We start from the raw sequence: 14571 nt of genomic DNA on the forward strand, positions 1-14571 counted from the left end.
TATATATTACTGTGTTTACTGCTTATTGTGCACGAGGTCGATTCAATGCATAGCCAGGGCTAGAATATGTTTAGCACCGCCAGACCCTGGCCGCTATGCAGGGCTCCCCGCATTGTCCGCCCGCAGCAAAGACCATCTCATTCTCCGCCAGGTTGATGCGATCTGAGGTCACTTTCAGCCTCACATCGTTGAATGCTGGGTACAGGAAGTGGGGGATGCAATGCAGATTGCAGACGGGAGAACACGAAGGAACTGCTGCATCTGCGTCTGTGATTCTGGTCCACTGTTCGTGGTGCCCACTTCAACTGCCCAGCGCTTGTCTGCTCGTATTGGCTTCAGCTGCGCCCGGGAACTTCATCTTCAGTGGTAGGACGGCATACTCCGGGCTGGAGCGTTCCCGCCTTGCAGGAAAAAAGGCAGAGGGCATCGGCAGTGATTGTAACCTGGCGTGGTCAAAGAATGTGCTAGAGGAAGAGAGCCTTATGGTCAGCGACTCAGCCGGCGCATTCAAGTGTTCTTAGCATGTATCGGAATGTACTGCTTGTATTACAGCGAACACGAAGCCCGAGGTTCCCACCAGAATAACTAGGATAGGGGTCGTAGGATTCGGTATATAAGATATGGGCTACTATTGAAAGCTATCGTCTCATTTTCCAATATAGAACCCGGAGTATCTTGCTGGTCAGGGTATTTTTTGTGTAGAAAGTGAGGTAAGAAATCGGTAATACGGACAGGCTTGGCTCCACATCTCCATCTTGACTGCGTCCCCGCCCCTCTCCATTCTCTCTCTTTCGCTTCTTTCGCTTCTGTTGCCTGCAACTTTCTTTTCTTTTCTGTTCTATCTTGCTCTCACTCTCGTTCGTTATTGTTATCATTGTATTATCTTGTGCTTTCATCTACGTGGTACGCTGTTTCTTTCTTATTATAAGTGTTCATTGATCTGACATCCTACTTAGAGTCCTGTCGCTCGTTGGTGGGCCCGCGCTTCTCAGTCAACCGATCATCCCCCGTCCTCTAAGCTCTCCCGACGATCCAACTCTCGCTCCTCCAGGTTTCCTGTTGACTTGTTGACGACTGAGCTCCCTCGTTTCCGCACCCTGTGCTTTCCTCCAAGGGCTACCGAATCAACCGCGCCCAACCCTCGTTTTACAACTCCCATGTCGAATCTATAGCCTCCTCTCGCTCGTACCACCTGCACCTGCTCAGGTCTTCCACTCAACGACTGCGATATTACGACCCCAACCATCGCTGGTCTGCTCGGTAGTTGACGCGCATTGTCGACTACGTGACGCAATGGCTACCACCTACCCCCATCCTCACCCTCTCCCGTCCCCTCCTCCAGTATACCACCCAGCTTCACCTCCGCATTCTCCGTCCCATTACGATCCCCAGTCAACGCCGCGAAACTCAAACTACCCGCCGACTTCACCAGTTGCACGCAAGCCGCTACCGGAAATACCGCAGGTCGCACCCGAGGCGCAACGTCCACCTGTGCCCGCTGTCAGTGTCAACGGTCACATCGAATCTGAAACGCCAAGTACGACAACCGGGTACCCCCATGACGATTCATTCACATCACACGTGCAGACTGCTGCCTTCGCCAACCTAACGCTGGAAGACAACCCCACGAAACATGGAGCATATCCCCCGCGGAGGGAATCAGTTGGGGTCCTTCCTCAACCCGGGAACATGGTTTACCGACATACCCCTGCCAGCAGCATCTCATCATTCCCCGTAGAGCCTCAGCAGCATGACGAGTCTCAGATTGTTGGAAAAGACAGCGGATCGTCATTCATTCGCGATGGCCAATCTGGTAGCCAAAACACATCGTCTCGTGGCAGTCTGGATAGTATGGCACATGCCTCGGAGAACTTTGAGCCTCTGCACTATCACCATCGTCCGTACGAAGCGTCGCAGCCAGCCGTTCGGTCAACGCCAGCTCTGGGATTAACGGAAGCGGAAAATAACCCCAATGCAAACACTCATCTCAGTGCCAAACGCCCACAGCGCCCGCGCTCGGCATACTCTTTTGCATCCGAGAATGGATCCCCACATGCGTCACCATTTCTCAAACCTCGTACTCCATCCAGAAACTCTAGCTCTCCCGACGTTCGACCGATCTCGTTCGTTGATCTTCTTAGCGCTCCCTATCCTCAGCCAGGTCCGGCACCGGTTCAATTCGGAAATGCTCAGCTTCGATCTGCCGTTGGAAACAATGCCTCGTTGTTGAGTCATAAGCAAACATTTGACATGTACCTGGCGAACATGAAAAAGACGGATGACCCGGCTGTTCAGTATGAATTTGCCATTTTCATGGTCAACGCTATGCTTCAGATGCCCGACGATGAGCTGGACGGTGGCAAGCCGTCTATTAGCAACGAGAAAGGGAAAACACCCAACGACATCACCCGGTCGCATCTCCTGAAAGAGGCCAAATCGATATTACAGGGGCTGGCCAACCGTAGCTATCCCTTCGCGCAGTACTACCTGGCGGATGGGTATGCCTCAGGCTTGTTCAGTAAGGGGAAAGAGGATTACGAACGCGCCTTCCCTTCCTTTGTAGCCGCCAGCAAGCACGGCCATGTCGAAGCATGCTACCGGACTGCTCTGTGCTACGAGTTTGGCTGGGGAACTCGGCGAGAGGCATCCAAAGCTCAACAATTCTACCGTCAAGCAGCTTCAAAGAACCATCCAGGTGCTATGCTGCGAATGGCTAGAGCCTGTCTTGCGGGAGATATGGGTCTTGGCAAGCGCTATCGGGAAGGCGTCAAATGGTTGAAGCGAGCTGCAGAGTCTTCAGATGCACAGTATAACCAGGCACCGTATGAACTTGGCTTGCTTCACGAAACCGGATACGGAGATGATGTTTTTGTCGACCCTTCATACGCCGCTCAGCTGTTCACCAAGTCTGCAGACCTAGGTCATGTGGAAGCTTGCTACCGCCTTGGAGATGCTTATGAGCACGGAAAGCTGAATTGTCCCAAAGATCCTGCTCTAAGCATTCACTTTTATACTGGAGCTGCGCAGGGCGGGCATCCCTTGGCAATGATGGCGCTGTGCGCTTGGTACCTTATCGGGGCAGAGCCGGTGTTGGAGAAGGATGAGAATGAAGCGTACGAATGGGCGAAGCAAGCCGCTGAACTTGGTAAGTCAGATGATCTTTGACGACTGAATTATTGGTCTAACGATTGTAGATCTCGCAAAGGCACAGTACGCGGTAGGCTACTTCACAGAGATGGGCATCGGATGTCGCCGGGATCCCTTGGAAGCCAACGTCTGGTACGTTAGAGCGGCCGACCAGGGAGATCAAAGGGCCATTCATCGAATAGCAGCGATCCGGGCTGCGGCAGATGGCGTGTCAGCGCAGGGCGCTGCAGAAGCGGGGAAGAAGAATCGCAAAAACGGTAAGTCGTCGTCCATTGACAAATTCGGCGACCTACCTTTGGCTAACGAATGGCAGACGGAACCAAGAAAAGATTCGGTATATTCTAGGCCTCGATCGCTGGTTGCTGCCAGCTGTTTATAAACGGGCCATCATAATACATAATACATGGAGCACTTGCACCGGGAATCAGTTATTATTTGAAGCGACTTGTCATACATGAATTTACACAAGCCGCGTCTGGAGTACTATCATTGCAACCGGGCCATGTTAAACATTCCATCTTGCCCAATCAACGAATCGTTACTTGATGCCTACCATCCCTGCACATATGCCACATAGTTTGATACCTATCCTTTGTTTCAGCTCAGAATACGAGAATACAGCGAATTGATCAATCATGAGAGCGATCAGCTCGCGTAGAAGTTAGACCACGTAATACCATTGGAATAAGTCACGCGAGTCGTCATGATGGCAGCCTTCCCCGCATTCTCCAGATTCCAACGGGCCCATGGTACTTCCTTTCAACCACAACAATCGGCCTATCACCATCCCTGACCACGGCTGGAAAGTCAATCATGACTTCACCATGCTGAACGACCCAACAGCAGCTCACTATCGGGTCCACGCTAGTCGTCAATGCAATTACCCCGCAAGTGTGCTGAAGGTTGAAACACTCGATGCCGGTGGGACTCGAGGAGACATAAAGAGCCGTGGTCTGACCTGTTATCGTGCCACTCCCCCCTCCTTCTCAACCCCCAAGTCACACCATCTACAAAGTCAACATATAAAGAGCTACTGCTTATCTACTAGACTCCTAGACAAGATTCTTCTATCTATCTACTTACTTATCTACAATCAGCTAGCAAGATGCTCCAAGCAACCACCATGGAACCCTCTGACCCCCTCGACTCCCAATGGATCTCCATCCACATCAGAGACCATCTCGACGGCCATGACATTTCCATCCGGGACTCGCTCGTTAGTCCGTACGTTGCTGCCTACCTTCCCTCTCCTCCCTTTCCTACCACCCTGACTGACAATACAATGTACAGAGGAGACTTCCACTCCCCAGACAACTACACCCAAACCCTAACCGAATCCGCCATCGACAAAATGACCATCCCAGCCCACGGCCTCGGCGAAGTCTGCGCCCGCGGCCGCCGCGGCTCAGAAGGCTGGCTCGACCTCTTCGACGGCGAGAAGAAGATCTGCGAACTGCACTGGGATAACCGTGTCGGCGTGTGGGCCAACGACTTTGAAGTCCTCGACGGCGACAAGGATTATGTTGTTGAGTGTTCCGGGTGGAGTAGTTCTATGGGCTCTCCGCTCGGCCATGTCTTTGTTGATGTGAGCCGTGCGCAATCTAAGCAGCAGGTTAAGGAGAAGGTTCAGGAGATTGTTGAGGAGGCGAGGGTTAGGGGGGAGATGGGGGATCAGGTTAAGGTGCAGGTTAAGGGGGTTAGCAAGAGTGGGGTGTAGAAGGTGGTGTTTGGAGTTATGTTTTTGTGAGGGTTTTGACATGGGTTTGATGTTGCGTTTGGGTTTGGCTTTTATGGGACATATGACTACAAATTATCATATATGGGGTTAGGCGTAGATTTGATGCAATGCCATTTGATGTTCATATGACTGCCTTGACTGCCTTCCTCACTATACTCCGAAGTATCATGTGATATGCTATGTAGCACAAGTACGCCATCATTCTCATCACAACTATCAACCACAACCAACCTCCTCAGGTCTTCCTCTGGCTCTGCCATGGCAGAACTGCATACATCTGCAGCTACTCCTTCTGCGATTGGACCGTAATTGCTTTTCCACCCAGATAATCTTGATTCTGACAAGTCTTATGCACCCTTCCTGCAACATCCTTCAGCTGAGCCTTCCCTTGCAGAAAGTGTTACACATCTGGAAGAACATGTCACTCTTCACTCTTTTTAGGTCGAAACACTTACTGCCTTCCCGCTGTAATTGACTGTGAGTTAGTGACCCCTCCTACCCACCCCTTCTTCATCCTCTTCCACAGTTCACAATGTATTCAGGATCAAACACCCTCCCTCGAACCGGCCTCGCGGCCTTACTGCAACAGCTCGATCTCCCAGGCGAGATCCAGCTCCCAAATGGCTCCGTCATCCCCGTCGCCAAGAAAGATGGCTCCCCAATTTACCGGGTGGTATTTCGCTCTAACGATGCCCTCAACACCCCCATGGCCGAGCGAGCCGTCGGCGAAGCCTTTATAAAGGGTGAGATTGACGTTGAGGGAGACCTAGGCGCGCTCTTTGGTGCCCGCGCCCATCTCCACGAGAAGGTTCCCCTCCGGCAGAAGATCCGATTCATATACGACCATATCCGCAGCGCAACGAAGATGAACAGCCAGGCAATCGTCTCGCATTATGATCGTGGCGATGACCTGTACCACATCTTCACGGACAAGGAGTTCAGGCTATACACGCATGGTCTGTTCAGTTCCCCAACGGATACAATCGAAGACGCATCGCGGCATAAGCTCGATACAATATGGACCTCCCTCGGCCTCAAACCAGGCATGCGCATCCTCGATATCGGCGGCGGCTGGGGCGCCGTAACGCAATATTTCAGCCCTAAGGGCGTGCACGTTACAACCCTAACCGTATCCCCCAGTAGCGCGCGGTATATCCAGAAACTCATCGAGGACCGTGGCTTATCGGGTAGTGTTTACCTGCAGGATTTCCTAAACCACAGACCACACGTGCCCTACGACGCCGCCGTCTCACTTGGTTCAATTGAGCATTTTCCCGACTACCGCCGCTTCTCAGCAAGAGTTTACGATGTCCTCAAACCCGGCGGGAGACTGTATCTCGATGGCTCGGCAGCGGTGACAAAGTACGCCGTCAGCTCGTTTACGAGGAAGTATATCTGGCCCGGAACACATACATTCATGACTGTGCAAGACGTAATGGGCGAATTTCTTCTGCACGGGTTCGAAGTCGGCGAGGTCATTTGCGAGACGAAGGATTACCAGTTTACGATCTCTGAATGGGCAAGACGGTTAGATGAAGCAAAGGACGAGGTTATCGCGGGCTGGGGCGAACAAACGTATCGCATATTCAGGATTTATCTGTGGGGAGGCGCGCATGCTTTTAGGACGAACTCGTTGCAGGCTTATCACGTTGTTGCTGAGAGGACGAGCGATCAGGGACCAAGACCTGGGACATTGAAGAGGATTATGCAGTCTTTTGGGAAGTTGCGGTAGACTATAGACCATTTCAACAAGCTTATCTGTACGACTCACGATACTACTGTAGGGTTACAAGCGCATCAGGCAAGTTAAGCCCTCCAACTCCAACTCCAAGCCAAGTTCCACCCCATCATCGCCGATCTGGATCTACACGGCACGGCCCCAAGTAAACAAATATAGAACAACCCGCAACCAGTACAAAGTAACACAGATATGCTCTGTAATTGGCCACATAACTGTCAGCTCAGCACCCCTGAAAATCACATCTCCACGTTGCGTCATGCCGCGTGTCAGAATGGAACATTGTCCTGTAAGGTGGCCGGAATGCAGGTGGGATGATCAGTCAGTCAGTCAGGGCAAGGCTGGCTGGCAATCAAGGGATGAACTGGAGCAGGTCCTGAAACGTGAGAGTTAAGCTCGACGTCAACAAACTTACCTTACTTCTTTTGCCAACCTCCCCTCTTCTCTCTTCTCTCTTCTTCAATCTTCCTCTTGCCACACCCTCGATTGAATCTACTTCTGTCGCGCACTTGTCAATTCCTCCCTCGATCTCTCAAACTCAACAACAATCAACAAAAACAATCAAAGAATCAAAATGCAGCTCCTCACCCTCTTCACGACCCTCCTCGCCACAGCGGGTGTTGTCTCCGCTATGCCCTCTGTATTCAACACGCAGATTAGTTGCATCGGTGTACGGATCGCCCCCTTTCCACTATACCTCTCCATATAATGTCAGGAAGTTGACTGATCGGTTTGTGATTTGAAGCTCAACGACCGCCGCTGCGACAACTCAACTATCAACTTTACCTGCTGTCCGCCGTTGACGTGCGGGAGTGATGCTGTACGTTTATACCCAGGTTATACCCGGATTGATTGAGTCGTTTGGATCATGAAAGATGGGCTGTTGGACAGATGAGGAGATGAGCTGTGCTAATGTGTTGGGTTGGGTTTACAGAGGTGCCACTAGGTCAGATCTTCGACTTCAACGCTGACGTTGACTCTCGGAACGGAGTTGCGTTGTTATCGCGACTCGCTCCTCCATCGTCCGAGGATATTCCTGTACCGAGCGAGCGCATTGAGACCGGACGACCATTCCGATTAGACATGATACGAGATAGCAGTGGTCTTCAGCCGGCGATGGATATCGGATACCGGCCATCGAGAAGACAGGGTTGAGTGTGGGTGTCAGCCGCTGTTTGAACCTTAACGCATTGAACTGGAGAGGCCAACATCAATGTTGCCTGTCCATAGGTGTGAGACAGAGGGAGAGCGCTCTAGCTCTCTGCAACCATATAATTAGCACGATTATAATAATACCTGAATTGAAATGAAATGATAGTGAACCTATCCTGTTTTCAATGGAGAATAGTCGCCCTTTTGCTATATTCACTTCTATTGAAAGGCCCATTTGGTGAATAGTTTTGCTTAACGGTACTGGAGCAAACAGTGGAGGAGAATGGAATGGTTTGTTTGGGTCGGTTGAGTCGATGGACCTTGCAACATGCGCAGAAATGTATATTTGCACACGGCCGGCATGTTACCTCCCGTCCCGTCGTCTCTGGGCTCCTCGCATCAAGCATCACCCAATCGAAATCGAAACCGAAACCGACACACCCTACAACCTAAAAAAATGGCGAAGCCAGCAAAGAATAACTCTAAATCAATGATATTTTCAAACGTCCACCAAAATTCGTCTAGAACACTGCGTTCTGCGCGGCTTGTTTACGCTCCACTGCTCGTCTACTGCACTCCTGGAAGTTAAGACCAAGATTGGGATATGATCATATCATCTGAGGCACGTCAGACTCGAATCTCACCCCGCGGTTTGAATCTGACGGTCACGGGCGGGAAGACTCATTCTTGCGAGGTGGCTTTAATGGAGGGTTATATATCCTCTGTTGATAGGCGAGACATGAGAGTATACTTGTCGGTTCAGTTCACGAATGCATTTAGATACCTGGGCGGCTGCGGCAGTCGTAGCTGCTATACAGTAAGAGGTATCAACAATGGCAAGAATCGAAGAAGAGAAGCAGTTTCGCTACGATCTGAGCCAACTACGGCAGGAAGGCGATGTCGTGAGGTCGAGCGATCGTGTATAAGACCATTTCGCTGGTGCATTTACTCGAAAGTCAAGACCAGGGGAAAGCTCTGTTGACGAATAGTTACAAAAATCCTGTTTCGACAGACGGCAGAGCCCGTGAAAGGTAAGGGAACCGTATCCATCAGAGACATCAGTGCTGTATAGCTCGCTTGCAATTGAGCTCCGGAATACGACAAATTGAGGTCCACGACATCAGGCCATCAGCACAGTGACTATCGAGAATACGAGATGCACGCAAACACCCCACATCTCAATGTCCAAGATGCCGCCTCAACTCCCTGTTCCTCATGTTCAGTCGAGAGCTCGAGCTCGAGCTCGAGGGGCCATATAAAAAGGGGTATACGGAGAAGCCAAGGAAGCCCCCACAACTAGTCAAGCACGAACGGAGAATCCCGAGACGTCTCCTCGGAGTCCCCTGAACTGCGGAGGAAATGATGGAGTGCGGTCAAGTCTGCCTGGGTCTCGACGCCGATGATCTGGTCGCGAACAATTGATGAGCGTTGTTAAGCTCAAGATGGTCGTCCCCTGAGTCTTGACTTTGAGTCTGGAGATCGAGGACAAACTATGAGATACTATCGCTGTTAGTTGGTTAGTGTTCTCCTAGTGATATTTATAGGCTCAATATGGACGGCCAATATTATATGGGCCCGGGGCCATGTTCATATCCGAGGTGAAACAAGCGCAGTCGGTAGTTGCTAGCCCCGAAGTAGGGGATTGTTCTCTATTCTCAGCAACAGGAACCCAAAGACAGAAAGACTTTGGCCAAGCCTTGCTGCTTGCTGAGCCTGGAGGAAATGGTTGCACTGGATCTCATTCGAGACCAGAATATCCGGATGATCTTTGCCAATTGAGATGAGGTTGCGCGGCGGAGGTGAAGATCATGAATCAGGGCGCAATGATAATGTTACCAGGAATACTTGAGAACTAAAGATATCGTGCCAGTCAGAAAGGTGAAGAACAGGGATAGTAGTCTGCACGTGTTGCAAGGGTTCCGTTGGTTGGAACTTGAAACTTGCTATAACGGTCCAACGTCATAGTCTGTGGGGAGAAGAGAGAAGGCGAAGCAACTTCAACTCGGCAGTCGGCAAATGCGGAGTCTGCCTCATTTTCATGAGCAAGCAAAATAGGAAGCAGCGATGGTCCAACTGTCAGGTTCGTCGACAGACAAATCAGCCATGGTTCGCTGTCGTTCTTCTGTCATGGCGATCGTCGCTTTATTGACAATAATCTGCCGTTCCGCTGGTAGCCAAATAACTGTCTTATTATTTCAGTTCTCCTGAAGCTGAACCTCGAGCGAGAGCATGTTCACTTTTATCTAGAAGTTCAACGTCTATTGAACGTTTCACCATTCGATAGTGCTCCCATGGCGTCTTGGAGGCTGAGCCAACTGTTGGAGGTTCAGCACTCAGCAGCACCCCTGAAGGCCTGAGAGCGTAAGATACAGCGGTGTGTACGATTGTGGTACGACTGTATTTTGGTTCTCAGGCACCGAAGCAGTGCGATTGGTGCATCGGTGCCTCTCTGAGAACCTGGCCAATCATTGTTTTGCAGCCTCGGGTAGAGGTGGGGTTACAGGAAAATCTCAACTGAAATTGGATGTTGCACACTCTCGTCCTGTCTTGCAATTCGGCGGCCTTTTGTTTTGTTTGGAAGAATCAGCGAGGAACCAAGACCCATGTCTCACTCTCTGTGGATGGGAGTGTTGTTAATTAGCACAGGATCTCTAGGACAATGTTGGCCGGACAGGGCTACCGGGCGCAGTCTGACAGGAACATGTTCTGATTCTTCAGCCAGCTGAATCAGACTGCGCCGGCCCTGAAACGGCATTTCGAGATTTCACATGGTCGGTAAGGTAAGAGAACTGTAACTTTGGGACGTATCAGTTAACAGATCAAGTCTGGACCACGTCGCTCCAATCGATCACATCAACGGATCTCTGGGCGGTATGCCAATAATACTGTTGTCCATAAACAGTGGCGACTGGCTCGTAATCTTGTATACCAAGGAAGGCTGTTCTCCTCGGGATGTTGACTCTGCAAGGAACACCAGCGAAGCAGCGAGTGGACCCAAGGCTTGAGTAGTGTTTAGGCTTTACTGCTTATAGTATAGGCGACCCACCACTACCCCTTGATCGGGCTGTCAGTGGCTGAGAGAGGGGTTAGATAATTTCCGCAGACCAGCAAGATCGCCAGCAACAGCCACTTTGTCCCCCTTTACCCTGGCCAGACTTCCTCGCCTGCCAATCACCAACTTGGGGGTGGATGGCTCTCATTTCCCCTGTGGCCCCCTCTCTCTCTTGCGCCTGAGCCTTCTTCTTCTCGCCTTTTCCTCGCCGTCGATGATCTGACTCTCTTTCTTTCTCTTCTCCCATCTTCAGTCCAGAGGCCTCCTCCCCGTCGTTCTTTTCCAATCCGACTGTTGACCACCGCTTCACTCTTTCAGCGGGCATTCTTTGCATTAATACTTGAACCGGAAAACCTAATCAACCCATATAACCGTTTGTTTACGTTCTATTCACTATGAGGGGAGCTATTCTGGCCACCGCGGCCGCCTTTGCCGGCACCGCCGTTGCTGATATCCACGCCCGTCGCGGTCACGAGGGTCTGCACCACCGCGCTCTGCACAACCACCAGTCTTCCTCTGCCATCCCCGAGGAGGAGTGCGGCTGCTACACCGAGGTAGTCACCTACTGGGGCGAGCCTACCAGTGAGTATCCTCTATCAAGATTTTCGCGATTCCAAAACTAAACATGACCAGCCATCCCCCTCTCGGTCCCTACCACCACCAGCACCCCCGTCAGCGTGCCCACCAGCACCGTGACCTCCGAGACCACCTCGACCGTCGAGTCTACCAGCTACAGCACCATCACTGTTACTGCCACCTCGGCCTCCCCCGTCGAGTCCTCTTCTGAGGTTCCCACCGAGGCTCCCTCTGAGGTCCCCTCCGAGACCCCCGAGGTTCCTACCACTGCCTCCGCTGTCGAGACCTCCTCGCAGTCTCCCTCTGAGACCCCTGCTGTCACTCTCCCCACCGGTGGCGTCACCAGCTTCACCGAGACTGGTACCTACACCATTCCCGCCACCACCCTGACCGTCACCGACAGCACCACCGTCTGCGGTGCTACCACCACCAACCTCCCCAGCGGTAGCCACACCTACGGAGGTGTCACCACCATTGTCGAGACTGCCACGACCGTCACCTGCCCCTACGCCACCGTCAAGCCCAGCGGCAGCACTGTCACCAGCGTCATTGAGACCACCACCTACGTCTGCCCCAGCGCCGGTACATACACCATTGCTCCTACCACCACCTACGTCCCTACCTCCACCGTTGTCGTCTACCCGACCCCGGAGACCCTCACCCCTGGTACCTACACCAACACCGGTAGCACTGTGACCGTCACCCGCACCGATGAGGTCTACTACTGCCCCTACACCAACGGCAACGAGCCCACCACTGCTCCTGCTGTCGCCACCACCTCTGCCGTCCCTACCACCGCTGCTCCCTCGACCACCACTGCTGTCCCCAGCACCAGCTCTGCCACTTCTGGCTCTGCCACCAGCGTCCCCACCGGTGCCAGCGCTCAGATGGGTATGACCTTCACTCCTTACAACAACGACGGCAGCTGTATGGACAAGTCCACGGTCCTCGAACAGGTCGGCATGATCAAGGAGAAGGGCTTCTCTCACGTTCGTGTCTACGGAACTGACTGCCACACTCTCGAGTATGTTGGTGACTCGTGCAAGACCCACGGTTTGAAGATGATCATCGGTGTCTTCATTGACGGAACCGGTATCGAAGCTGCCCGCCCCCAGATCAAGGAGATTACCAGCTGGGGCCAGTGGGACCTGGTTTCCCTTGTTGCTGTCGGTAACGAGGCTGTCAACCAACAGATCTGCTCTGCTTCCGAGCTTGCCAGCTTCATCTCTGACGCCGCCTCCGCCTTCTCTGCTGCTGGCTACACTGGCCAGGTTACTACTGCTGAGCCCATTGACACCTGGCTCGCCAACGGCGCCACTCTCTGCCCTGTTGTTGACGTTCTCGGTGCCAACCTCCACCCGTTCTTCAACGCCGAGTTCAGCGCCTCTGAGGCCGGTACCCTCGTCAGCAACCAGATCCGCGACCTCAAGCAGGTCTGCACTGGCAAGGATGTCATCAACCTCGAGACCGGCTGGCCCAGTGGTGGTGACGCCAACGGCAAGGCCATTCCCAGCAAGTCTGAGCAGAAGATTGCCATCAAGTCTCTCCTCGAGAAGGTTGGTGATGTCTCGGTCTTCTTCTCCTACACCGATGACGCCTGGAAGGCTAAGAACGAGTACAACCCCTACAACGTTGAGACCCACTGGGGCTGTCTCGACCTCTTCTAAGCGACTCGCATTAGAGGGGTCTAGTACATATTATACCATCAGTGGATAGGAGTTGCTTCTCTTTGGCCAGTTGGTTTCGGATATACCGGCGTGACTGGATTCTCTTCGTTCAATATACTTCTATGCACATGTAGTAGATACAACCCTTTTATATGTTTCTTATATTCAGCTTCCTGTCGCGCTGCCTCCGCTTGTTTTTTGCGAAGTCTGTATATGCTAATTCATCACGGATTACGACTACTATTGGGTAAATTCAACCTTGAGTAATGTAATCTATCCTCTCCTTTACTTAATTCTTGTAACCTGCGAACGCAATATTCGGTAAAAGACTTGAGCCTCATTGCTCTTGTAGTGGATAGCCCCAACGTCGGAGTAATCCCATGACCTACATGTGTCCTCAGTTGTTCGATATGGGACACTAGTAAGGTAGGTGCGGTGAGGTGATGGGTCGCTCTTTCCTTAAAAAAAAAGCATATCGCCTTGAGTTTTGAGGAAGGTGCGATGGACCACCGAATTGGTAGCTGCGGGCTTACGCCTTCCTTCTGTTTCGACATCTTCCATTTTCTACAATCTCCCCTCCAACCTTGTTGTTTATTGACTCCATCTGGGATGTGGCCTCCGAATTGGTTCCGGCAATTCCTTCACTAGGTACTTATCTAACCTAGTGTAACGAGTAACGACCTTTCCCGGACATGCAGCATGGCCGCCCCCCAGGAACACTCGGGCTTTGTCAACCAGCGCACTCAATCCCGAAAAATCTACATATGGCATTGTCGCCGAGCAGGAAGTCCGACTTTCGTGCGACTAAGGGGCTGGTATAAGTTGAATTTGTGTTGTTTTGATCGGCGCTTAGAGCAAACAAGAAAAAGCAAAAAGCTGTCAGAAGGAACAGAGACAAAGAACAAAAGGTTTGTCCAAAGAACTTTGAGTTCCTGTCACCTGATCCTGACAGCTTCGAGTTTGCGAGATCAGTTTCTTCTTTGTCGGACCTGCGCTTCATCTTGCATTTATCCTGTGAGTCTGATATCTATTGCGGCTTAAGCCTCATCTCGATTGACTACTTACCCACATTGCACATTCCGCCAGTGCCTTCACAGAGTTTATCGTCCACGCAAAAACTAGACCCTGTCACCGTGCGCCACGTGTGACACCGACATTCAAGGGCGATGCAACTGCCGTCGAATTGTATCTTGTGGACGCGGTGTGTCGCGAGCTAGCGACCACCCCACCTCGCCGTCTCTCGCTTCAACATCGAGGCTGTGAAGCGCCGGCTTGCAGTTGACAGGGTCTAAGACCCGACCTCCAGTGGACCATATCCGATAAGCACCCAACCATTGGACCTGGAGCAACAAATTAAGCCCGGCTTCTAAGTTCCTATCCCGGTTGAAGGCGGACTTCATGACTCTACCTATGTCCCTCAGCCTCTTTCGAATGGGCAGCCATGAGCTCCCTGCATTAGAGCTGCTCCAGCTGCCAATGGGATGCAATCTATCATATCTCC

At 52.0% G+C, this 14571-nt stretch overlaps 6 protein-coding genes across 6 annotated transcripts; 5 read left to right on the top strand and 1 right to left on the bottom strand.

The window, feature by feature from the left end:
• Window positions 1–672: 672 nt before the first annotated feature.
• Window positions 673–3770, top strand: chs3 (putative chitin synthase activator (Chs3)). Its single transcript, XM_073767389.1, has 4 exons — window positions 673–903; window positions 957–3145; window positions 3195–3404; window positions 3461–3770. The coding sequence occupies exons 2-4, from the start codon at window positions 1294–1296 to the stop codon at window positions 3490–3492; spliced, it is 2094 nt and encodes a 697-aa protein (XP_073632363.1). The 5' UTR covers window positions 673–903; window positions 957–1293; the 3' UTR covers window positions 3493–3770.
• Window positions 3771–3923: 153 nt separating this feature from the next.
• On the top strand, window positions 3924–4907 carry BDV14DRAFT_104182 (aegerolysin family protein). Its single transcript, XM_073765551.1, has 3 exons — window positions 3924–4371; window positions 4438–4759; window positions 4823–4907. The coding sequence occupies exons 1-3, from the start codon at window positions 4253–4255 to the stop codon at window positions 4862–4864; spliced, it is 483 nt and encodes a 160-aa protein (XP_073632364.1). The 5' UTR covers window positions 3924–4252; the 3' UTR covers window positions 4865–4907.
• Window positions 4908–4932: 25 nt separating this feature from the next.
• BDV14DRAFT_165883 (S-adenosyl-L-methionine-dependent methyltransferase) lies at window positions 4933–6650 on the top strand. Its single transcript, XM_073767390.1, has one exon. The coding sequence runs from the start codon at window positions 5418–5420 to the stop codon at window positions 6615–6617; it is 1200 nt and encodes a 399-aa protein (XP_073632365.1). The 5' UTR covers window positions 4933–5417; the 3' UTR covers window positions 6618–6650.
• Window positions 6651–6964: 314 nt separating this feature from the next.
• Window positions 6965–7941, top strand: BDV14DRAFT_165887 (uncharacterized protein). The gene is made up of 3 exons (XM_073767391.1): window positions 6965–7293; window positions 7369–7443; window positions 7558–7941. Exons 1-3 carry the CDS (start codon window positions 7198–7200, stop codon window positions 7567–7569), a joined length of 183 nt encoding a protein of 60 aa, XP_073632366.1. The 5' UTR covers window positions 6965–7197; the 3' UTR covers window positions 7570–7941.
• A 2-nt stretch (window positions 7942–7943) lies between these two features.
• Window positions 7944–8190, bottom strand: BDV14DRAFT_165888 (uncharacterized protein). The gene has a single exon (XM_073767392.1). It carries the CDS (start codon window positions 8180–8182, stop codon window positions 7958–7960), a length of 225 nt encoding a protein of 74 aa, XP_073632367.1. The 5' UTR covers window positions 8183–8190; the 3' UTR covers window positions 7944–7957.
• Window positions 8191–10876: 2686 nt separating this feature from the next.
• On the top strand, window positions 10877–13182 carry btgE (putative cell wall glucanase (Scw11)). Its single transcript, XM_073765552.1, has 2 exons — window positions 10877–11409; window positions 11461–13182. The coding sequence occupies exons 1-2, from the start codon at window positions 11223–11225 to the stop codon at window positions 13068–13070; spliced, it is 1797 nt and encodes a 598-aa protein (XP_073632368.1). The 5' UTR covers window positions 10877–11222; the 3' UTR covers window positions 13071–13182.
• Window positions 13183–14571: the final 1389 nt, after the last annotated feature.

Source organism: Aspergillus stella-maris (genome assembly GCF_047715825.1).
Source record: "Aspergillus stella-maris strain CBS 113639 unplaced genomic scaffold BDV14scaffold_5, whole genome shotgun sequence".
Classification (NCBI taxonomy): domain Eukaryota; kingdom Fungi; phylum Ascomycota; class Eurotiomycetes; order Eurotiales; family Aspergillaceae; genus Aspergillus; species Aspergillus stella-maris.